The sequence below is a fragment of the Prionailurus viverrinus genome, chromosome D3 (assembly GCF_022837055.1).
Source record: "Prionailurus viverrinus isolate Anna chromosome D3, UM_Priviv_1.0, whole genome shotgun sequence".
NCBI classification, from domain to species: Eukaryota; Metazoa; Chordata; class Mammalia; order Carnivora; family Felidae; genus Prionailurus; species Prionailurus viverrinus.
This window is the reverse complement of record NC_062572.1, coordinates 28,465,562-28,491,116: the sequence shown is the minus strand read 5'-3', so window position 1 is coordinate 28,491,116 and position 25,555 is coordinate 28,465,562. Positions and strand designations below refer to the sequence as shown.

At 39.1% G+C, this 25,555-nt stretch overlaps 1 protein-coding gene across 9 annotated transcripts in view; it reads right to left on the bottom strand.

The window, feature by feature from the left end:
- Positions 1-25,555, bottom strand: part of LOC125149256 (ankyrin repeat domain-containing protein 26-like) — a 112,094-nt gene that overhangs the window by 48,743 nt on the left and 37,796 nt on the right. For 8 of the 9 annotated variants that reach the window (XM_047828101.1, XM_047828110.1, XM_047828102.1 and 5 more), the window contains 5 exons: positions 20,015-20,144; positions 19,634-19,695; positions 13,520-13,686; positions 2,440-2,610; positions 495-528 (listed from right to left, as the gene is read on the bottom strand). In XM_047828101.1, coding sequence (XP_047684057.1) covers positions 495-528; positions 2,440-2,610; positions 13,520-13,686; positions 19,634-19,695; positions 20,015-20,144 — 564 coding nt within the window. The remainder of the gene's footprint in view (positions 1-494; positions 529-2,439; positions 2,611-13,519; positions 13,687-19,633; positions 19,696-20,014; positions 20,145-25,555) is intronic. The other variant, XM_047828104.1, reaches the window with a different exon arrangement.

Genomic DNA, 25,555 nt, shown 5'->3' with positions numbered 1-25,555 from the left:
CCACATAAGAGTGAAACCATATGGTATCTGTCTTTCTCTGTATGGCTTATTTCACTTAGCATCACACTTTCCAGTTCCATCCACGTTGCTACAAAAGGCCCTATTTCATTTTTTCTCATTGCCACGTAGTATTCCATTGTGTATATAAACCACAATTTCTTTATCCATTCATCAGTTGATGGACATTTAGGCTCTTTCCATAATTTGGCTATTGTTGAGAGTGCTGCTATGAACATTGGGGTACAAGCACAGAGACTTTTTAAAAGAAGGGATTTTTATCAAAAAGACACCGTTATCAATAGCTAGTATTTCTAAGTACCTTTTTCACAGCAAATGTCTCTACAACAAAGGAAGATTGTCCTTTTTTTCACATCTTTCATAAAGTATTTTTTTACCACTGAACAATATCTTTAATAAATATTTATCAAAATAATATAATAAAATAAAAATAAAATAAATAAATAAAATAAAATTACATTGTCTATTTCTCTTACCTTGTTCTTCTTCTTAGAAATTTTCTTTGCAGGCCTGAAAAAACCCAACAATTCTTTTCAGGCAAATATTAAATACTTAAAATGCAAAGAATATTTAACCCAATTGTTTCTGATATAAAATCTCTGCATTTGAAACTAATTTTCTACAAACGGGATTAAACAATAGAGTAACATTAAACAGCATAGAAAATATACTATTACTAATATTAACAAAGGATTAGAGGTATCCAGTTGTAATATATGTGCTGCTGAAGTGAGAACAACAAAGTACTAAATTTAGATAAAAACTAACAAAAGCAAAGGAAAATCCTAATGCGACTTGCATTATTTGATAGGCATGATACCATTGTTTTTGTTGTCATTTTTACTAAAAATAAACTTTTCCTAGCACTAAAACCTACTTGGAAAGTGCAAGTTAAGTCCCTATATGAAAGGACCCCTTTTTAACAATCGTGATATTACCGTGTTGACGACTCACTGTGCAACTACTCTCTAGGCATTACTATGAGCACTTTACATGTCTTCAAGGTATTTGAAGCCCCACAACAATCTTATGAAGTAGGTTATTATAGTAGGTATTTTACACAGGAAGAAAATGAGGCACAGAAATTCGAAGTGACTTGCCCAAGAAGCCCTAATCGCTGGCCAAGAACAGACCCTGAATTCAAACCCAGGAATGTGCCTTCAAAGCATGTGTTTCATAACACGTGGTTAAAGTAATACTTAAGTGTTTCTAACTAATATAATAGCAAATGAATCTACATTATTATTCTATTTCTAGCCATAGCTGTACATAACAATTTCTGAATCTTACACATTCTTTTAAGAGACTTTATACCTAGGCAATATTGGAAATCTACTTTCAATAAACTACAGATTTGCTTCTTCTAGAGAAGTTCATCAACAGGCATTCATTCGTTCATTCAACTGTTTATTCCCACATTCAACACATACTTATTGAACATATAATCTGTGTCAGTGACACTGCTGGTACAGGAAGCATGGTGTTTGTAATTTAGAGCTTTCCAGTCCAAAAGGAATAATCTGTGATGGGTTACTAGTTTATTTTCCAATTGTAAATAAACAAAATCTTCCCCTTTCCCCAGAACATAAATAAATATTAACTTGATATAACCAGATACTTTCACGTCCCTAACAAAATCATAGCTATTCATGACGCTATCAAAGGCACTGAATATCTAAAATCATCAAGGAAGGATTAGTTCTATTCAGAATGGCCTCAGTGTTTGCATACATTTATTTTAAGTGTGAATGTATATATATACACACACATATACTTTTATATACACATATAGAATTTATACACGGGTATAAATATATATATATATATATACATACTTGCATACATACATATATATATTTTACATCTGCACATTCAATTACAGGAGAATACCCCATTGTGGAACCAATTCTGAATAAACCAACTTCTTCCACAAAATTACATGAATAGGAGTACTAGAGACAATGACTATAATCTTTAAAAGATACTGTAATACACTCAACAAACTTCCTAATTTGGAAACGCAAACAAAGTTAAATTAACTAACCATGTCTATCTCTATTGATCATTTCCAACAGCATACATACTCTAAAAGCTCCCATATTAAAATAAAAAGAGGAGGAAAATGCCTTTGCAACTCACATTCTTTTCCAGTTATCATCCATTTCTCTATTACCTTTCCCAATTAAAATGCTCTAAGGAGTTGTTGACACTTGCTCATCTTCCATGCTTCCATGGTGACTACTGAAACTGCTCCTTGACAAAGTCACTTACCCTCATCATAACGTTTCAAGCAGTGTGTTTGGTATGTTGAGTATTTCTTGCTTTAGCTTGGACCTACCTACACTACAGCATCGTATTTCCACAAAAGGTAATCACTGCTAAAATGCCTTCACAGGCACATAAAGAATTTATAGATTTTACCTGCTTTCATGCTGATCCTTTTCACTGAAATGGCTGCCATCATTCTTTTGTAGTGGACCACCAGTTAGGGAATCGGCCTTCTTCAACACTGGTGTGATCACAGATCCTTTTGATGTCCCTTTTTCATGTTCACCTTCCTTTAACTTCTTCCTATGTAAACCAGGTTCACTCCTTAAAGAAAAAGCCATTAAAAAGCCATAAAACAGCCAATGTTTTCTAATAATTTTACTGATAAAGAATAAAAAGACAATTTTCATCAAGTTCTGAAATTTACCCATCTGACTTAATTTCTTAATTCAGAGAACAGTGCTGAAATACCAACCATATACAAGGAAATACTCATCTGTTGCTTCAAACACAGACAAATATACAAGTATAATACAATGTGATTTGTAAGAATTGACATGTGAAAAGCTGTAAGTGAGGACAAGAAAGGCTTTATTGAAGAGGGAAAATAAATAGGAGAGGTCACCAGGAAAACAAACGGGAGAAAACCATTTTCTTAGAGATTAGAATGTAAGCACAAAGATTACATCGATGGCATCTAGGTGCCTTGAAAGGAAAAGTATACTTTTAGGAACTTGGAAGAAAACCATAAGATACATGGAACCAAGTAGTAAGAGTCAGGAAAGAAATTCTGACTCAGACATGGGAGTAATAAGTAGATTTGTGCTATATTTTCGGCTTTTCTTTTAAATATAAAAATGCTTCATTTCAACAAAGTTTTAAAGTAGCATGAGGTCCATATAACATGAAAGAAGAAGTCAGGGAAATATCTTAGGGGCAAAACTACTTTTAAAATACCCATATGTCAGAGCGATATCAGTATCATAGCTGGGTAAGATGTACCTTATTGCGTCTCCCCACCTACAACAAACTGGCATCTTGTCCACCCAAGGGCAAACCTACCTTTGCGGGAGCTGTGGGAATCTAGCACCATATTCCGAGGGACCGAGGAAAAGCCTTCCCTACCCTTGCATCAGGTAGCAGGCATACATACTACAGTCTAATCTGTGGACCTAGCAATAGCCCATAAAGTGCCTCCATTCCCTCCCTCTCAGCCACATCTGGGAGTCCCTCCCTAGAAAACACTGTCTAGGATAATCACCCGCGGATGAGAGAGCCTTTTTGGAAAACCAGGTGTCCTGCAGAGAATTTGCAGCATACCACTGGAGCAAAAAAATCAGGGTTGGACACACTGAAGAGGTAGTCATTAAAGACTGGAGGAGGTGACTGCTACTTCAAGTGCAAAGACAGCAATGCAAAACTGCAAAAAATATAAAATATCAAGGAAATATGATACCATCAAAGGACCACAATAATCTTCCAGTAATCAATCGGAAACACATGGAGATCTGCAATTGATTCAAAAGAGAATGCAAAACCAGCAGTTTTAAGGAAACTCAGTGAGTTACAAGAAAAATACAAAAAGCCAACTCATTAAAATCAGAAAAACACTCTATGAATAAAATGAGAAGCTTAACAAAGAGCTGGAAATAGTAAAAACTGACTAAACAAAAATCCTGGAGCTGAAGTGTATAATGAAGGAGATGAAAAAAGCAAGAGTGATCACTGACAGGAAATGGATCAAGCAAAAAATAAAAGTGTGAATTTAAAGACAGGAACTATCAAATTATCCAGTCAGCAGACAACAAAGTAAAAAGAAAGAAAAAGAGTGAGGAAAGACTATGTGACTACAAGTGAACCCTCATAAGGCCATTAGCAATTTCTCAGCAGAAACCTTACATACCAGGAGGCAGTGGGATTATACATATTCAAAGTGCTAAGAGAAAAAAGACTACCAATCAAGAATGCTTTACTCAGCAAAATTACCCTTCGGAAATCAAGTCAAATAAATACATTTGATACACCGCATTCACAGGATAAAAAAAATCATATGATCATCCCAGCATGTGAGGAAAAAGCATTTGACAAAATTCAACATCTTTTCAGGATTAAAAACTCTCAATAAAGTGGGTACTGAATTATCACACCTGGACATAGTGAAGTCCAATATGATAAGCCCACGGCCAACATCATATGCAGTGGTAAAAAACTGAAAGCTTTTACTCTAAGTTCAAGAACAAGGCAAAGTTGCCCACTTGACCACTCCTATTCAACAGGATACGGGAAGTCCTAGCCAAAGCAGTCAGGCAAGAAAAGGAAATGACAGGCATCCAAATCAGAAAAGAAGACATAAAACCGTCTTTGCTTGCAGATGATATGTTCTTATATATAGAAAATCCTGAAGATACCACCAAAAAGCTGTTCAAAGGATGAAGGATACAAAATGAACATAAAGATGCAGGGGTGCCTGGGTGGCTCAGTCAGTTAAGCTTCTGACTTCGGCTAAGGCCATGATCTTGTGGTTTGCGGTTCAAGCCCTCTATTGGGCTCTGTGCCAACAGCTCAGAGCCTGGAGCCTGCTTTGGACTCTCTCTCTCTCTCTCTCTGCCCCTCCCCTGTCCACACTCTGTCTCTTTAGCCTCTACTACGAAGCTGTGATCATCAAGAGAGTATGGTATTGGCACAAAAACAGACACACAGACCAATGGAATAGAATAGAGACCCCAGAAGTAGACCCACAAATGTATGGCCAACTAAGCACTGACAAAGCAGGAAAGAGTATCCAATGGAAAAAAAAAAAGGCAGTCTCTTTCTTCTGGGAGAACTGGACAGCAACATGCAGAAGAATGGAACTAGACCACTTTCTTACACCATACACACAAATAAACTCAAAATGGATGAAGGACCTGAATGTGAGACAGGAAACCATCAAAACCCTAGAGGAGAAAGCAGGAAAAAACCTCTTTGACCTCCGCCGCAGCAATTTCTTACTTGACACATCTCCAAAGGCAAGGGAATTAAAAGCAAACATGAACTATTGGGACCTCGTCAAGATAAAAAGCTTCTGCACTGCAAAGGAATCAATCAACAAAACTAAAGGGCAACCGACAGAATGGGAGAAGATATTTGCAAATGACATATCGGATAAAGGAAGGGCTAATGTCCAGAATCTGTAAAGAACTCAGCAAACTCCACACCCACAAAACAAATAATCCAGGGAAGAAATGGGCAGAAGACATGAATAGACACTTTTCCAAAGAAGACATCCAGATGGAAAACAGACACATGGAAAGATGCTCAATGTCACTCCTCATCAGGGAAATACAAATCAAAACCACACTGAGATACCACCTCACGCTGGTCAGAGCGGCTAAAATGAACAAATCAGGAGACTATAGATGCTGGCGAAGATGTGGAGAAACAGGAACCCTCTTGCACTGTTGGTGGCAATGCAAACTGGTGCAGCCACTGTGGAAAACAATGTGGAGGTCCCTCAAATAATTAAAAATAGAACTACCCTATGACCCAGCAATAGCACTGCTGGGAATTTACCCAAGGGATAAGGAGTGCTGATGCATAGGGGCACATGTACCCCAATTTTACAGCAGCACTTGCAACAATCGCCAAATTATGGAAAGAGCCTAAATGTCCATCACCCGACGAATGGAGAAAGAAGATGTGGTTTATATATACAGTGGAATACTACCTGGCAATGAGAAACAGTGAAATCTGACCGTTTGCAACAACGTGGATGGAACTGGAGGGTAGTATGCGAAGTGAAATAAGTCAGGCAGAGAAAGACAGATACCAAATGTTTTCACTTATATGTGGATCCTGAGGAACTTAACAGGAGACCATGGGGGGGGGGGCGGGGGGAAAAAGTTACAGAGAGGGAGGGAGGCAAACAATAAGAGACTCGTAAACACTGAGAATCAACTAAGGGTTGATAGGAGATGGGGGAGAGGGGAAAGTGGGTGATGGGCGTTGAGAAGGGCACCTGTTGGGATGAGCAGTGGGTGTTGTATGGAAACCAATTTGACAATAGATTATATTTAGTAAAACAAAATTACAAAATCAACATCAAGAAATCAGTTGCATTTCTACACAACAATGAAATAGCTGAAAAAGAAATATAAGGAAAAAAATCCCCTTCCCCCAAAACATCAAAAAGAACAAAATACTTTGGAATAAATTTAATCAAGGACTTTCTGAAAGATAGGTACAGTAAAGACTACAAGACATTGTAAAAGAAACAGCAGAGACACAAACAAATGGGAAGATACCCCGTTGTTTATGGATTAGAAAAATTAGTACCATTAAATATTCACATTACCTGAAACCACCTACAGAGTCAATGCAATCCTTGTGAAAATTCCAATGACCTTTTTCACAGAAATAGGAAAAGCATTCCTCAAATGTGTAAGGAACCAAAAAGACCCCAAATAGCCAAAGCAATCCTAAGAAAGAAGAACAAAGCTGGAAGCATCACACTTGCTGGTGTCAAACTATTACAAAGTTATGGTAATAAAAAGCGTATGAAGTTGCACAAAAACAAACACAAAGATGAAGGAAACAGAATCAAGAACCCAGAAATAAACCCATGCATAAAGTCAACTAAAAACCCATGCCTAAAGTCTCTTTGTTAAGAGACCCGAGAATACTCAAAAGAGAAAAGGTAATCTCTTCATGATGCTGAGAAAAGTGGATATTAACATGCAACAGAATAAAACTCTGCCTCTACCTTACACCACTCACAAAAGTTAACCCAAACTCAAATAACGACTTCCATATAAAATCTTAAATCATAAAACTCCTAGAAGAAAACACAGGATAAAAGCTCCTTGGCATAGATCTTACGAATGATTTAGGATAGGACATCCAAAGTACAAGCAATAAAAGCAAAAACAACCAATGCAATCAACAATGTTTCCGCACAGCAAAAGAAACAAGCAACATGACGGAAAGGCAACCTATGGAAAGGATGAAAACATTCACAAGCTACAAATATGAAAAACGTCAATATCTAAAATGTGTAAGGAATTCGTACACCTCATCAGCTAAAAACAAATATAATTAAAAACTGGGCAAGGCACCTTCATAGACGTCTCTCCTCAGAACATATTCAGATGGCCAAGGGTACACAAGAAGGTGCTCGATATCACTATTCATCAGGGCAATGCAAATCAAAACTGCAGTATATAGATATCACTTTGACCTATCGAAATGGCTATTGTCAAAAAGACAAGAGATATCGTTGGCAAGGATGTACAGGAAAGGAATTCCTTGTACTGCTGTAGGACTGTAAATTGGGACAGCCACTATGTAAAACAGTATGGTGGCTCCTCAACACACTAAAAATAGAACCTCCATAGGAGCCAATAATCCCATTTCTGGGTATATATCTTAAAGACATGACATCCTTACCTTGGAGAGATAGCTGCAGCCCTCTGTTTATTGCAGCATTATTTACAATAGTCAAGAAACAACCTAAGCATCCATCAATGGATCCATGGATTTAAAAATATGGTATTATATTTACAATGGAATATTTTCAGCCACAAGCAAGAAGGAAATCCTGCCATTTGTGACAACATGAGTGAAACTTGAGGGCTTTATGCTTAGTGAAAAGAAGTCAGACGCAGGAAGACAAATACTGTATGATCTGACTTATATGTGGAATTAAAAAAAAATTGCACGGAAGACAGAACAGACTGGTGTTGCCAGGGTTAGGAGGCTGTGAGAAATGGGTAGATATTGGTCAAAGGGTACAAACTACCTGTTACAAGATTAATAAATTCTGGGGATTTAATGTGCAAGATGGTGATTACAGTGAACAATACTGTATCATATCATTTGAGAGTTGCTACAAGAGTAGATCATCACAAACAAGAAAGGATAATTATGTGAGGTGATGGAAGTATTAACGCTATTGTGGTAATCATTTGACAATATAAAAGTGTATCAAATTAATACAGGTATACCTTACAGTTACACAGATGTATGTTACTTATATCTCATAAATCTGGAAAAACTTCAAAAATTCAAAAGTACTCCTATGTCATTAGCTATCACTCAAAAATAGCAATCATCTGAGTAGTTATCCTTTTGTTTAAAAAAAAAAATAGTTTGTGGCACCTGGATGGCTCAGTCCGTTAAGTGTATGAATTTGGCTCAGTTTGTGATCTAAGGGTTTGTGGCTTCGAGCCCCACATCAGGCTGTGTGCTGACAGCCCAGAGCCTGGAGCCTGCTTCGGAATCTTTGTCTCCCCCTCTCTCTGCCCCTCCCCCACTCTCACTTTTTGTCTCTCCAAATGAATAAACGTTTAAAAAAATAAAAAAAAAATGATTTGGTAACTTTTGTATCCTTTTAGCCTAATATCTAGTCCTGATAGAAAATACTGGGAGATTCACCAAAAAGAAAATTATAATTCATTTTTCATGGACTAAATGCTTGCAACAGAATATTATTACCATATAGCTACGCACATTTCCAAAAAGAATGAAATTTCCCACAGATTATTTAGGACTTAAACATGAGCCCCGAAGAGCACCAAAAACAAAAACAAATCTACCATTTTTTTTTCAAAAAACTGTTATACAGATAAGTTTTCTTGTTGAAATAACATCCAAGAAAAGAAGAATCTTTCAGAAAGCTATTATCAAACAATTCCTCTCGACCCAAACTTCAAAAATGAATCTGTAATTATAGAATTTCAAATAGCTTTTATTTTGAACCCAGTCAATGGAAGCAACTTTTAAGTAGAAAACATCTGGTGAAAGCCACCTTAAACTTAGAAAAAACAAAACAAAACAAAACACAACACAACACAACAAAACAAAACAGAACACAACACAACAAAACAAAACAAAACAAAACAAAACAGAACAAAACCAAAACCCCCTAACACGTAGCCATGGTAACAAGAAGCCACCAGAATCAGTTTTAAATGTGTTAATCAATGCCCACCAGCCCTACTCACCAACCAATCCATTTCAGCTCCTTCCTTCTGAAAGACAGCCAATAAAGGACAAAAATCACTCCAATACACATGCTTCAGCGTGCCAACCAATCCACAACAGTCTCCAAGCACCCGAACAAGCATGGTGCTTCAAATGATGACAAACCATTTAATTTTCTGAAAGTCCCCCAATCCTTAAACTCTACTCTTCCCCAAACCCTGTATAAGAATAGCAGACTCCTCTGTTAGAGAAGACTATACCTAACCAGCATAGCTCGCTCTTATTTGTAAGCGATAAATTCCAACATCATCTTTTTATTTCAGATCTTGAGGGCTCATAATCCTTTGGCAAGAATCTTTAAAGTCGTATAATAATTTGCCACCCTATTTTAGTTTTCTTACTAAATATAAAGGAAGTTTGCTATTCCTTTGATACATTTCACCATAATTAAAACTAATATAAATACAACTAAAAGAATAAGTAGCAAGTAAACACAATATTGGGCCCCCCAAAATCCAAAAAATGTATATAACTGGTAGGTTTAGTTGTCAGAATGAGCCCACGCCAAACTTTGTAAAAGTGAGGACTAGTATTATGTTAAAAACAATACACACAGGTTAAACTCCGTTCACTCAATAAACATTACTGAATAAGTACTATATAGACTAGAACATTTTCTAAGCACTGAGGACATGGCAATGAACAGATAACAATCCTACTCATGAGTGAAGTAAACCTACAATAACAATAAGCTACACAGGCCAAACATACAGTATTAGAGGAGAAAAACTAAAGCAGAGAAATCACATTTTGAGGTGTTATAGGGAAAAGGGTAGTTGAAGTACTAGTCAGGATGGCCAAGAAAGACCTTGCTGAGAAAGTGACTGTTAAGCACAAACCTGAAAGAAAAAAACAAACCAAAAAGGAAAAAGTAAGCCATGAGGTATCTGAGGGAAAGCATTCCAGATAGAGTCAACAGCAAGTACAGAAGTATGTCCGAAGTCCTGAAAGAGTAGTGAGAAATTCAGTATGGCTGGACAGAATGAAAGGGGTAGAAAAGAGTTCAAATCAGAGAGAGAGAGGAGGAGACACCTGATCATATATAGGCCCTGTCGGCATTAGGAAGAGTTTTGGCATGCACTCTGAGTGAAATGGGAGGCTTTTAGGCTTTGAGCAGAGGAAGGACACAATCTGACTTACGTTTTACTAGATCCAATGTGTTTAGAATTAACAGAAACAGGAAAAACAAAAGAAGAAACAAACAAACAAGAAGACCAGTTAGTTACCTAGCACTCCAATATAAACAACAGATGATAGTCTCTTGGTCATGGAAGATGTGTTTGGATTCTGGATATATTTGAAGGAAGACCGGACAAGTTTCGCTGACAGATGAGATGTGATGTGTATGAAAAAGAAAAAGAAAAGAGAAAGAGAAAGAAAAAGAAAAAGAGAAAGAAAAAGAGAAAGAAAAAGAAAAAGAAAAAGAAAAAGACAGGACTCAAGGATGATACCAAGTTTTTTAGCAGAGCAACTCATAGAACTGTTATTAAACCAATTAGGAAAGACATGAAAGGCAAATATTAAGAAAGAATATCAGGAGTTCAATTTGGGACATGTTAAGTTTGCAATAGCTATCCAGAAAGTGGTATCAAGTAGGCAGTTTGATATGCGGGCCTGGAATTATGGAGAGAGATCCGGGCTGGAGATATAAACTTGAGGATCATTAGAATATACAAGATAGTAAAAGTCAAGAGAAGGAAAATCAAAGGCCAATTCCTGGAAGACATCAATGGGTTAAAAGGTGGGGGACGAGGAGAAACAAGCAAACCAGGCTGAGGTGTACAGACTAGAAAGGCAGCGGCAAAATCAGGTGAGTGAGTGATATCCTACAAGCAACATGGAGACAGAATTTGGGAGGGAATGAATTCAAGAGTGGATGGGAGGGAGGGAAATCAGGATCAAAGAGTGAAGAAGGCTCTTGAAGGATTTCATACCTAAGTGAAATGGTCATGGTTGATCTAATTTTCTATTATTGCTGTAGTTTTCAATTGTTACATAATGATTAGGTAGTAATTTGTAACACTTGGAAGTCTTAAAAATTGCATATATGTAACACTAGTTTTTTTGGTTTTTTTTTTTTTTTTTGCTATTTATAATGCCACACCAAGGTACTAAATAACTCACAAAATTATACAATGAGAAGACTCCTTAACATTTTTCTAGATATATAATATTATATAAGCTGATTACCATTTTTCTTATGCTTAGAAAGACCACGGAAAAACTAAGTTTCAAGGGCAGTATTTTGTGCTTGATAAAAATTATTGAACTCTAAGGGCACCTGGGTGGCCCAGTCCATGAAGCATCCAGCTCTTGATTTCGGCTCAGATCATGATCTCTAGGATCTCTAGCATCGAGCTGTGCACTGACAGCACGGAGCCTCCTTGGGATTGTCTCTCTCCCTCTCTCTCTTTGTCCCTCCCCCACTCATGTGTGCATGCTCACTCGCTCTCTCTCTCAAAATAAACACTTTTAAAAAGTCACCTAACTCCAGGCTATTATATATTATCCAAAGTAATTAGTCACATTAAAATTTTATACACAGAAGTAAAAGGGGGTGGGAATGCAGAAAATAGTCCTACTTTATAAACTGAATTGTCCTCAATTATATAACATGAAGGCACCGTTGAAAAATTTGGTGTGGTGCATGTTGAAATATATTCTCTAAAAAGGCAGGATAATGGCATGCAAGCAAGGTACCTTTATGAAAACGATTCATTGCATTATCAGCATCTTGGTTTATAGCACAGGGGTCATGAAATGTTTATATAGAATATGAGACATGTTGCCACGTGAAACCTCTTGGCAATATTCAGATGAAGCTGAGGGTCCAAAATTGGAGCACTCATGCACTGGGAAACAAAACCAAAAATCTAATAACTAGCAATTTTGTTGGTAATGAAGTAGACTGCCAGTGTAGCAGGGAACTTCCTTTTGCAATTCAGTAGATATTAAAAGTATTCTAACAAAATGTGCATAAGACATGACATCAAACCAAGCCAAATGCTTTAAATATACTTTGTTAAACCATCAGGACACATAGACCTAAATTCATTTTTTATAATGGTCACATATTCCATTATTTTTAGAAGTGAAACTTAACTTCCTTATTAACGAATGGATATTTCGCCTATCTCTGGGGCACATAGGTGGCTCAGTCTGGTGAGCATCCGACTGTTGATGTTGGCTCAGGTCATGATCTTGTGGTCGTGAGATCGAGCCCTGTGTTGGCCTCTGCACTGTTAACGTGGAGTCTGCTTGGGATTCTCTCTCTCTCTCTCTCTCTCCCTCTCAGTCTCTGCCCCCCCTCGATGCTTGGGCTCCTGAGTGTGCACATTCTCTGTCTGTCTCTCAAAATAAGTAAATAAACATTTAGACTATCTCCAAAGGTTTGATATGGGAATGCTATAATAAATATCCTTCACATATACATGTAACGTATTTATATAAGTAACCTTAATATATCTGTCCTATTTTGTATATGTAATATATAATAAATGCCCTTACAGTGTGTGTGTGTGTGTGTGTGTGTGTGTGTGTTTGCACACACAGGCGCACGCGCTTGCTTATAGAAGTCACGTAATTCAGAAGGACCCATTCCTGGCAATGAAACCATTGGAATAAAGGGATGACCTACCTGAAATATTTTTCTCATGTTATATTATTTATTTTTGACAGTGACAGAGACAGAGCACAAGCAGGGGAGGGGCAGAGAGAGAGGGAGACACAGAATCTGAAGCAGGCTCCAGGCTCTGAGCTGTTAGCACAGAGCCTGACACAAGGCTCAAGCTCGTGAAGTGCAAGATCATGACCTGAGCCGAAGTTGGACGCTTAACCAACTGAGCCACCCAGGTGCCCCGACATATTTGAAATTTTGAAATACACCGTTAAATCACCTTTCAAAAAGGAGTTACCAATTTCATCCAGCCACAGTGTCTAAGAATGTCATTTTCCTCACATTTCCTAACTTTGATTATTTTTTCAATAAAATATTTATGACCGCAAAAATAAATATTTATTTATTTCAATAAAATACTATGACCGCAAAAAATGGTATCTCGTTGGTATTTACATTTTTCTCATTAGCACGTAGGATGAAATATCTCCACGAAAAATACGAAATTTGTTCATCGTGAACATTAGCTCAAACTAGAAAAGTTTGTTGCATAGGAAAATAACAATTACCTATATTTAAATATTGCTATAGGCTTACCTATCAGAATCTTTTTTTTCTGTAATAGGCAATTGATGGTTATCAGCTTTTCCATTCTGTCTTTGTGGAATTAATCCAGCAACCGCAGCATCATGTATGTTTTCTGATACTTCCATGTCACTTCCTCTGTGCTTCTTTTTCTCTTCAACCTTTAATGGAACTGGATACTAAAGGTAATTGTTACTTTAGTCAATAAAAAGAAGTTTTTTTCATTAATTTTATCAGCTGACACTTAGTTTGTCATAAATTCAATGGAGGAAAATATTTTGTGTTTACTTTATCGTTACGAGTAACTGTAATTTTTATAAACTCTGCTTCATTTCTGTTGAAATTAACAAAAGCAGAATTTACCAATATTTCTAAAAGGGCTTTCTTAATTTTGTACTCTTATTCATATCCACACTTTGCTACCGAGAATTCCCCACCCACCCCCACCCCATCTGACCAAGAGATACAAAGAAATAAAAAGACAAAAGACAAAATTTGTCCTTTTCTCTCCTTACCACCTGGGTTTTACACAACAGCCAGATTTAAAACATGGGACATGGAGGTGCTCCAGTAACAAAAACAGGGAGCTTTCCTCTGTCTGCACGGAGCTATTCTTTCCCTGACTGCCTTTTACAATTCTTTTTCTTTGGGATCCTAAGGTTCTCAAAAAAAGTGACAGTGTCCCCTAAAATTTATGAACCAAAGTTTGCCACAACACAAAAGGAACAAAGTGAAACGGACGTTAGGGTGCCATTCTGGGAAATTAGTAATGCTCTCCGAATCTCACATTCAATAACCATAACATTTTATAAGGAGAGGGTATAAACGTAATGATCACCTTTAATTCCATTTGCTACTGATAACGCGAGTAAAACTCAAAAAGGTTAAATGATTGGTCCCAAGTTCCTAAAGTGGCATTACCTAGCATTTTATGGCGCCAAAAGAGATGATACAATTCTTGAATGCTGACTCAGAGAAATGACCACAAATTCATTAAGTTAATCAGATGCATGAAGAGTGTGACTTTGGCACAGTAAATTAATACCTTGATAGGGGACGAGGGGATTAGCTACTTATTCTAAAGGAGGGTATCTCTAGGTTTTGTCTATTTCTAAACTCCACACATCTCAAAACTCAGTTTTCTCCCTTGGAGTTCAATACTGAAGCTTTGCTGAAGGTTTATGCTACCTACAGGGTAAAAATCATACAGGCCAAAAGGTATCATACTTTATTGAACATAAAGTGAAGGTTTGACTCAACAGACACATCTGAGAATGATGATTTAAAAAATGTGGGGAAAAACGCGGTGATCATACAAATAGCTGGTATTAAGCCTATGTCAAAGGGGTCATGTTGAAATTCTAAGTTCCAAGATTGTGAGTAAAGCAGACGAGACTGCATATATTTGTGGGCAATAAGCTTAGGAATTCCCTGAGCCTGCACTGATGGGTTAACCAGGCATAAAAAATTACAAAGCCATAGGATGCTCACACCCAAGTTTGGGTAAACAAGATTAGGTAACTAAGTAGAGAGAGGGCGGGGCAAAGGCTCCAAGACAAAGGTGTGTGAGGGAAACCAGATTAGATATGCAGGAGGACACACTCCCCAATTTAGTACTATGGCAGAAAGCTGCTTTCACAGGAAGGAAGGACCAAATTAGGTAAACAGGTAAATAGGGCTATAGGCGGTAGGCTGCAGGGTGAAGATGCCCAGAGGGGAGCTAATTAGCAAAAGAAAGGTGCCTTGTGGATCCTGAGGTAGCATCCTTCTTCTCCCCTAGACTAGCTAAGATAAACAGAGAAGCTGCCTCAGGTCTGCTGTTAACAACCATCTGCCAGGCGCCAGGATTTTGTTTTATATGGACCCAACCCCCTAACACCCTATATCTTCAAACCCCCTTTCCCTCATGCCCATGAGTTCATGTTCACAGATTGATTGTGTCTTTGGGCACGTCCATCACCACGTTTGGAAGCCTTCTGATCCTAATAAAAACAGAGCAAGGACCCTTAATCTGGGCTCCTGTGTTCTCCGGGACATTAGCCGTCTCTCCCATTGTAATCCTGCATCCCGCTGCTGTCTAGCTAGACAAGCAAGAACCCTAGACCCAGAGTCTACAGACACATACTGAAGCAATAAATAGATTGCCTTAGCTGGGAACATTTGTGTATCTTCCTTCTCTTAGTTATTGCTTCTTTCCCATTTTATTGTTTATGGAAATGCAATTTATATTTACGCCAATATGTTTTTTTAAAAAACCTGGAGATTATTATGTTTTTTAAGCAGTTTCTTTATGGTTATTCTGGTTCATGAGGTCACATGGTACTTACATAGCTAAGTTAGTTTCCCAGTTCATATACTACTTGGAAGACTGACACAGAAACTTCAAGGAAAACAAATCATAAGAATGTTTTCCTGAACTCCTATTTGTTAGATAGCAGAAATAATCTATTTCCAGACACAAGTACTTATTTAGACAATTCCATTGTATGCACACTCTTGTTCTCTTGAGTGGAAAATCAGAATGGATTCGATAATTGCTAAAGAGAAAAAACAAGAGTAACAGCAAGGTGGACCTCTATCTCTTTTGCAGGTTGAACTTTCTCTCTTTCCAAAGACAGGAACTCTACTTGTGACATGCCTATCTCATTCTTAAACCTTTGCATATCTTGATGTAAGTCTTCACTTAGATATACTTCAGATGCTGGAAAACTAGATGCTGAAGAAGAACTCACGATTTCTAATTCAGAATCAATACTTTTATACTTATGAGTACTGGCATTATCTGCATATAATGGCTTCTGGAAAAAAGTCTTGTACTGCTTTGTTTTCTCGTGTTTGTGACAGCAGAAATATCATCCCCTTTTCTTTGAACCGTGCGTTTCATCACATCGCAGCAGGCAAGCCACAAATCAAAAAGGCTCTCTGAATCACTAGACTGAGGTCTAATTTACAATCGGTGGTATTTTGGTCCATATTTATTGCCATTTGAATGTCAAACTCTTGGCCTTCTTTCACTTTAAATGTAACTAGTGGGATCCTTGCTTTTTTAAGTTTCTATATCATTTTAAAAATCCTCATTGTTGTTAAAAAGATGCTCAATGTCTGGTTTGTTCTCATTTTCATAGTCTGATGTTCTTTCTTTTCTTTCTTTCTTCTTTCTTTATTTCTTTCTTTTTTAATATGAAATTTATTGTCAAATTGGTTTCCATACAATACCCAGTGTTCATCCCAACAGGTGCCCTCCTCAGTGCCCATCACCCACCCTTCCTTTCCTCCCATCCCCCATCAATCCTCACTTTATTCTCAGTTTGTAAGAGTCTCTTATGGTTTGGCTGTCTCCCTCTCCAAGGTAGTTTTTGTTGTTTTTTTTTTTTTTCACTTCCCCTCCCCCATGGTCTTCTGTTAAGTTTCTCAGGAACCACAAAAGAGTGAAAACATATGGTATCAGTCTTTCTCTGTATGACTTATTTCACTTAGCGTCACCCTCTCCAGTTCCATCCACGTTGTTACAAAAGACCATATTTCATTCTTTCTCATGGCCAAGTAGTATTCCACTGTGTTTATAAACCACAATTTCTTTATCCATTCGTCGGGTGATGGACATTTAGGCTCTTTCCATAATTTGGCGATTGTTGAAAGTGCTGCTATTGGGGCACCTGGGTGGCTCAGTCGGTTAAACGTCTGACATCAGCTCAGGTCATGATCTCACAGTCTGTGGGTTCGAGCCCCACGTCAGGCTCTGTGCCAACAGCTCAGAGCCTCAAGCCTGCTTCGGATTCTGTGTCTCCCTCTCTCTCTGCCCCTCCCCTGCTCATGCTCTGTCTCTCTCTGTCTCTAAAATAAATAAAAACGTTAAAAAAAAAGAAAAAAAGGAAGTGCTGCTATAAACACACGGTTACAAGTGCCCCTACGCATCAGCACTCCTGTATTCCTTGGGCAAATTCCTAGCAGTGTTATTGCTGGGTCATAGGGTAGATCTAGTTTTCATTTTTTGAGAAACCTCCACACTGTTTTCCAGAGTGGCTGCACCAGTTTGCATTCCCACCAACAATGCAAGAGGGTTCTTGTTTCTCCACAATCCTCGCCAGCGTCCATAGTCTCCCGATTTGTTCATTTAGCCACTCTTGACCGGTGTGAGGTGATATTTCAGTGTGGTTTTGATTTATATGTCCCTGATGATTTGCTTTCATTTAAAGAAAGCTTAGAAGATGACTGGCAAGCATATTCTGGGGACCCAGAGTATGAATGAGAGAGAAGGACATTTTCAAGACTAGGCTCTTTTTGTTCAGGAAATGCCTGAAATACTACGGAGACAGACACTCCAAATGCATCTTCTTCCGTATTTGTCCAATTCGAAGGTATTTCCTTTCAGTTGGTTCCTTGTTAGAGTGACCCTGTGGTGGTTCTTCTTCAAGATGAGTAGGAATGCTGTATGGTTAACAAATTTCACCAAACTTCTGCTTTCACTCACTGGTCATGAGTTTTAAGCTCTTTTTCCAGTCCAATTTGCCTTATTTGATCCACATTTCCTCAAAGTTTTGCATAGAAGCGTGTCTTGAATATACAGATATATCATGCTCCCTATCACATTCCTTATCCATTGCTGGTTCTTGAGTCACTTTTTGCAGTTGCAAAAACGGATGGTTAATTTCCTTGTTTGGATTTGCACATGAATTTTCTGCCAGGATACATGTTTGTAAAAACACCTTATCCTTAAGTAATCAAGTACGGACAAAGAAAAATGAGAAAATAATTACAGTTTTACTGTTAACTTTCTCAATCTATGTTTAGTTGTTCCCAAGTCACTGGATTGTAACTTCTTGTAAGAAGTGAAAACTAACTTGCCTTAGCCTAAGACAGAAGGAAAATATGAACTCATAAACTTAAGCTTCTCAGTTCTTGGAACTAAACAATTCATTACATGTTAAATCGACCAAGAAATTAAGTTAGATGATTTTTAATGTTACAAACCTTAAAAACTATTTAGCTGACCATCCCTTATAACGAGCACTCACGTGCATTTGAGTACTTTTTAAAGATTAATAACTAGAGAATTGGATAACTTTAAATTATTAGCAGCCAAATCAATTAATATCAAAGAGAAAGAAATGCGCTGGCTGTGTGAATCGGCTTAAGATTCTCTCTCTCACCCTGCCCTCACCTACCCACATGCTCTGTCCTCACTCTCTCTCTCAAAAGAAATAAGGAAAAGAAAAAGAAATCATAAGGAACAGAAAATACATTTACAGGATGGTACTCTATTTACTGAAAAATATCTGTGTGTAAGTGGACTCCCACAGTCCAAACCCATCTGGTTCAAGGGTCAACTGTTTACCTATATGATGTCTCCACTAAGAGATTACAGGAACTTCACATAGCCCCAGATTAGAAAACCAAACACCCATTCCTACTTTCCCATTCTTTTCTGGACACTACTGCCATTTTATTGGCCTTCAGACATCTTCACATTTAAAACAAGTATTCTTGGGGGACCTGGGTGACTTAGTCAATTAGGCGCCCAACTTTGGCTCAGCTCATGTTCTCACAGTTCATGAGTTCAAGTCCTGCATTGGGCTCCTTGCTCTCAGTGCAGAGCCTGCTTCGGATCTTCTGTCCCCCCACCCCCTCTCAACAATAAACAAACATTCACCAAAAAAAAAGCGTCCTCAATATTTACTAAGTCAATACATGCCACTGTGATCATTTTGTCTTCTATTTCTATAGCACCCTTTACAGGTTACAAAACGTTGCCACATTTGTTCATTACACATAACCAAGAGGTGGGTATTAGTGCCATTTTTAGGAACGAGGTCATTGGCATTCAAGCAAGTTTTTCCAAGGTCCCTCGGCTAGGAGGTGACGGAACCAAGATGCTAGCATGTCTTTTGACTTCAAATACAGCGCTTGGAGCATTATGCAGCAGCTGCCTGAGCCTAAGAGATCAGGACCTTTTTACCTCCTTCCCTAGTTGTCACCTTAGAATAGGTCATCATTACTTTACTTCTATTACTACAAGTATGACTGCGATGTTATTTTAATTATCCAAAAGTCAAAGTGAAAGCACCTCGTGGACGTTTTAACATCACTCCTCCATGCTTATACTTAAAAATAAGAAGAAGACAGTACCTCAGGAAGAGAAGGTGATTCTACATCTTCCTCTTCTCCCAATTCTAATGCTGACATCATATCTATAGGATACGGTCACAGATAAATTAATGTGTTACAGATAAAACATGTGTTACTATGAATTGTAAACACAGACACAAGTCTATCTCCGTTCATGACTATTTCAATAAAATAAAAGCAATAGCAGAAAAGATGTTCAGGGGGTTCAAGATTTTCCGGAAGCAAAAGGGGGCAGTACTTGGGATACTTATAAAGAAAGATAGCAACAGAAAAACATCTTCACGTAAAAAGGATAATATATTTGCATCTACATACTTCCAGAGTTTTCTCATACTGGCACTTAATCATAGGAAAACAACTCACAGAGATTCACTAGCTTACCACTTCTGTAATTTTTATGCACTCCACCAGCAGAAGTCAAACTGTCATTAAGTGTTTGCTCCGGTGGCACATTTTCAATAATACCAACACCATCTTGCTTTGCTTCCATTGCTGACTTTGCTGTTCCTTCCTAGAAAAACAGCACAAAACAAAAACCCAACTTCAGAAAAACATCACATTAATTCCTTTGGTCACGCACTCACCCACTCAGAAAGACAAGCACATACTGTATCTGTCAAGTCATAGCCACGATCCGGGGACGAGATGGAAATATAAATAAAAGACAGAGTCTGTTCTATATGCTAGTAGCGGTAGAGATGCATGAAAACAGGTAAGGACAGGAAAATACCATCCACTAGTTCTGCAAGGGAAGTAAATAACGTACAGTGAACGCACAAAGGAGAAAACACTTACATTTGGGAAGGTCAGCAAATGCTGGGAAGATAGGGCTGTATCTTAAAAGAAACAAAAAGTACACAGGGAGGGTGTGAAGGGCATTCTAGAATGAGCAAAAGGATCAAGTATGAAATAATATAGTCAGTGACAACACCTATGCAATATGGCAAAATTGGAACAGAGTTATTGGGAATGGGATAGATAGAGAGATATTACTGGAACATCAGGACGAAACCAAAAAAAAAAAAAAAAAAGAAAGAAAGAAAAAAGAGCAGTGTTATGCTAGAACATGAATTTTCTCCTTCAGGTAATGGGGATCCATTGAATAAGCAGAGGAGTGACATCGTGCCAAGTATATTTTAGAAAGGTCACTCTGGCAGCAATGTAGGATGAACATAAAGGAAGCAAAACCAGAAGAGAACTGCAAAATTATAGGTGAGCGAGTGAATTACGGGAATAACATATGAAAAATGGTAAGCAGGTACAAAATATCGAATGTGGTGAGTGACTGGATGCGGTCATTTCAGGGGAGTTCGGAGTCCAGGACTTTTCCTGTTTCAGGGCTGCTATTTTTGAGGCTAGGGAACAAAAGGACAGAGCAGATTACAGTCAGGAAAGAGGAAAGGGAAAGAGTCAGAAACAATGTCTTGAAACTAGGGCATATTAAATTTAAAGTGCCCAGGGGACTTCCAAAGAAAATGTTAGGGCCGCCTGAATGCCTCATTCAGTTAGCACCTGACTCTTGATTTTGGCTCCAGTCATGATCTCAGAGTTCAAGGGTTCAAGCCCCCCGTCTGGTTCCGCACTGACAGTGCAGGGTCTGCTTGGGATTTTCTCTCTCACCCTCTGTCTCTCTACCCCTCCCCACGTGTGCTCTCTCTGTCTCTCTCTCTCCAATTAATAAATGAATAAACTTTAAAAAAACAAAAAGAAAATTGAGATCAATGAAGTTCAAGTAAGAAAAGGCCATCGTAAATATCTATAAAACATATTAAACTGATAGAATAATGCAATCCTACACAGAACTGTGAAATTGTGAAAAGGAAAGTAAAAGGAGGCGGGAGGAGTTAAGATGGCAGAGGAGGGGGATCAGCGTTTCCCTTGTCCCTCAAACACAGCAGTATTGAGGTCACAACACTTGGAATACCAGCAACACAGGCTGCAGAGGGACAGGAAAATCTCCACAGGTGCAAAGAGACAGCTTGGCAGGACAGAAGGGTGTGTATGCGAGTTGGGAGAAATAAAATGGGCAGCGCAGGCATGGAGTGGGGGAAGCCCTTTGGTGGAGAAACAAAAGGAAGAGAGAGAGAGGCTGTGGGAAGTGTATTTGGATATGAGAAAACCTGTCCGGACCACAGACAAGGAGATGTCCAGAGAGCCAGTTTCCACTTTGCAAAACAGCCTGAGGAGCTAAAAAACAGAATTTTCAAGGTTGCCAGACTTTCTCTAGACCAGAGCTGCCACCTCCCATGCCTGGTGGGGAGGGAGCCGCCCCTAGGCTCTCAGGGCAACACTGGGAGAGAACACCTTGAGTATGGTGGAAAGAGGAGGTATTGTCCTCCCCAAGGGAAAAAGAACCTGCAGGCACGAGCCAGAGGCCCTTTGTCCACTGCGCAGAGTGGCGCTACTCCAGAACCAGGTCTGAGCAAAGCGGGATCCTACAGGGTTTTGAATCCCAGCTCAGCGCTCAGGGAGCACAGGAGACTGTGCAGCAAGGCAAGCTGGCCCCCCAGGCTATTCTGTGAGGATGGCCTGAACAGTGAGTTTTGAGACACCTCGTGTGGGCAGGAGAGATTGGGGTGTCGCCATTTCTCTCCCCATGACCAATATCGTGGGGCTTCAGGGAACGGACAGTGAGCCTCAGTGGAGCCAGGCCCATTACACCAAACCCTGCCTCTCTGTGCTTGGTAACTGCTTCTCTATGGGAGTGAGACTGACACTAATGGGACCAGACAGCCCCTCCCCTAGACCAGCACAGCCACCAGTCCCAGGCACCAATAGACAATGCTCCTCTCGTTTTCTATCTTTGTTTGTTTGTTTGTTTGTCTTCATTTGAATTATTATTCTTTCTTTCTTTTCATTTTTAATGCTTATTTCTTTATTTTGAGAGAGAGAGAGAGAGACAGTGATCAAGCAGGAGAGGTGCCGACAGAGGGAGAGAGAGAGAATCCGAGCAGGATCCATGCTCTCACTGCAGAGCCTGATGGGTGTTTCGAACTCACCTACAGCGACAACATGACCTGGGCCAAATTCAAGAGTCAGAGGCTTCACCAACTGAGCCACCCAGGCGCCCATCTTTTCTTTCCTTTTCTTTCCCTTTCTTCTCTTTTCCCTTTTTTCTCTTTCTACTCTCCTCTTTCCTCTTCTCCCTTGGGAATCAACCCAGTAGTCTCGGGTTGACTTTGGGTCAAAGCTATTTATATATATTTATATTTTCCCTTTGTTCTTCTGTTCGGTTCTTTGTTTGTTGGTTTCATCGGGCACATTCTCTATACTTTTCCAGGTCTCCTTCTTCATTTTCATCCCTCTCTTTCTTGATTAAGCCCTACAGCTCCTTTGAGTCACTGCCTGGTCTTTTTTCCCCACTCCTGTCATTTCTCTCTTGTTTGGGCTAAGGATTCTTCACCACCCTCTTCTCCTTTTTTCCAGGATTACTTCAACAAACAAATCAAAGCACACCTGGTGGAAGGCCCAAACCACCACTCCAAGTAGCGAGAAAAGCAGCCAAAGACGCACCAACAGAGTGCACACGACACCCTCCAAAAACACGTGTTCAACTGTCAGGCCCTGGAGAGTGTAGGACCCCTTTGTAATATGGTAGTACTCGCAGGTATGGGACACAGAACAAGCTAGTAAAACACATAAAGGACAGGAAACTAGCCAAAACGACAAATCAGAAGAATTCTCCTCAAAAAAAAAAAATTACAGGAAGAAAGACAGCCAGAGAAGTGCTCGAAAGAGACAGAAACCATATATCTCATCAAGGTTTTGGAATAACACTCAGAAGACTCATAGCTGGGCTTGAAACCAAGCTGCTTCAGAGATCAAGGAACGAACGAATCATCACGATGAATGCTGAAAATGAAATGTTGTAAAGGAGATACAAAATAAACTAGATGCAGTGACAGCAAGGATGGGAGAAGCAGCAGACAGAATAGGTGAAATAGAAGATACAATTATGGACAAAGATGAAGCAGAGAAAAGAAAGAAAGGAAATTACTAGACTATGAGGCAGGTACCAGAGACCTAAGTGATTCGGTGAGATGAAATAATAGCCACATCACAGGAGTCCCAGAAGAAGAAGAGTGAGAGAAAGGGGCAGAAGGTTTATTTGAACAACTTAGAGCTGAGAACTTCCCTCATCTGGGGAAGGAAACAGGCATCCAAGTCCTGGAGGCACAGAGAATTCCCTTCCAAATCAACAAAACCAGGTCAACACCACGACATGTCATAGCGAAACCGGAAAACTACAAAGATAAAGAGAGAATTTTGAAAGCAGCTAGGGACAAACGGGTCTTACTTACCTACAAGGGAAGACACATAAGGGTAGCAGCAGACCTGTCCCATGAAACTTGGCAGGGCAGAAGGGAGGGGTAGGAAACGGTCAATGTGCTGAATGGGAACATATGCAGCGAAGAATCCTTTCCCCAGCAAGGCTGTCATTTAGAATAGAAAGGGAGACAAAGGCTTTCCCAGACAGACAAAACCTAATGGAGTTCATGACCACTAAACCAGCCCTGCAGGAGATCCTAAGGGGCCACTCTGTGAGTGGAAAGCAGCAGAGACTACAAAGGACCAGAGGCCTCACCTAAAGCATGAAACCTTCAGATAACACAATGACACTAAATCCGTATCTTTCACTAATCACTCTGAATGTGAACACACTCAATGCCCCAATCAAAAGACACAGGGAATCAGAATGGATAAAACACAAAACAAAACCAAAGAACAAGATCCATCTATATGCTGTCAACAAGACACTGATTTTAGACCCCAGGACACCTCCAGATTCAAAGTGAAGGTAATGGGAGCCACCTATCATGCTACTAGAAGTCGAAAGAAAGCTGGAGTTGCCATACTTCCACCAGACAGACTAGATTTTAAGCCAAAGACTGTAGTAACAGATTCAGAAGGGCATTTTATCATAATTAAGGGGTCTATCCATCAAGAGGAGCTAACAATTGCAAATGTTTATGTCCCCAAAGTGAAAGGCCCACATAGATGAATCCATTCATCACAAACATGAATAAATGTATACACACAAATACCATGATTGTAGCCGACTTTAAGACTCCACGCATGGCAATAGGCGGATCACCAAGGTAGAAAATCAGTAAGGAAACACAGATCCAATGTGTCATTGGACCAGATGTATTCAGATATACACAGATATATATTGGACTTAACATATACATGTATATACATGGATATCAATACAGATGTAGTGAGATCTTTTCATTTAACAGCAGTAGAATGCACATTCTTCTTAAGTGCACATAGAACATTCTCCAATATCAATGACATCCTGGGTCACAAAACAGCCCTCCACAAATATAAAAGGACTGAGATCATACCTTGCATATTTTCAGATCACAACAACGAGCACTTGCTCATTCTTTCCCTCTCTCCCTCCCTTTCTAAGAGAAATACAAACATTACAAAAACATTTAGCTCACCTCCTTCCAGGATAGAGAAAAAAAGAATAAGAAACCTTGTGGGGCAATGAGTCATGGACGAAAACCACACACAGACAGTAGAATTCCATAACCAGTATGTTGACAATGGAGTTGGCAGAAAGTGATGTACTAAAAGAAGAGACACGAAAGAAATGGTTTCTGCAAGGAAACATTAGGCTAGGGGTAAACGATTAAAAAAGAGCATGGTGGTGGGAACACGTAGGTGGCTCAGTCAGTTCAGCGTCCACCTTCAGCTCATGAGTCATGTTCTCATGGATTGTGGGTTTGAGCCCCACATTGAGCTCTGTGTTGACAGCTCAGAGCCTGAGTGTGCTTTGGATTCTGTGTCTCCCTTTGTCCCTGCCCCTACCCTGCTAGCTCTCTCTCTCTCTCTCTCTCTTTCTCTCTCTCTCCAAAAAATAAACTTAAAAAATTAAAAAAAATACCTTAAAAAGCATGGGGGGAGAAG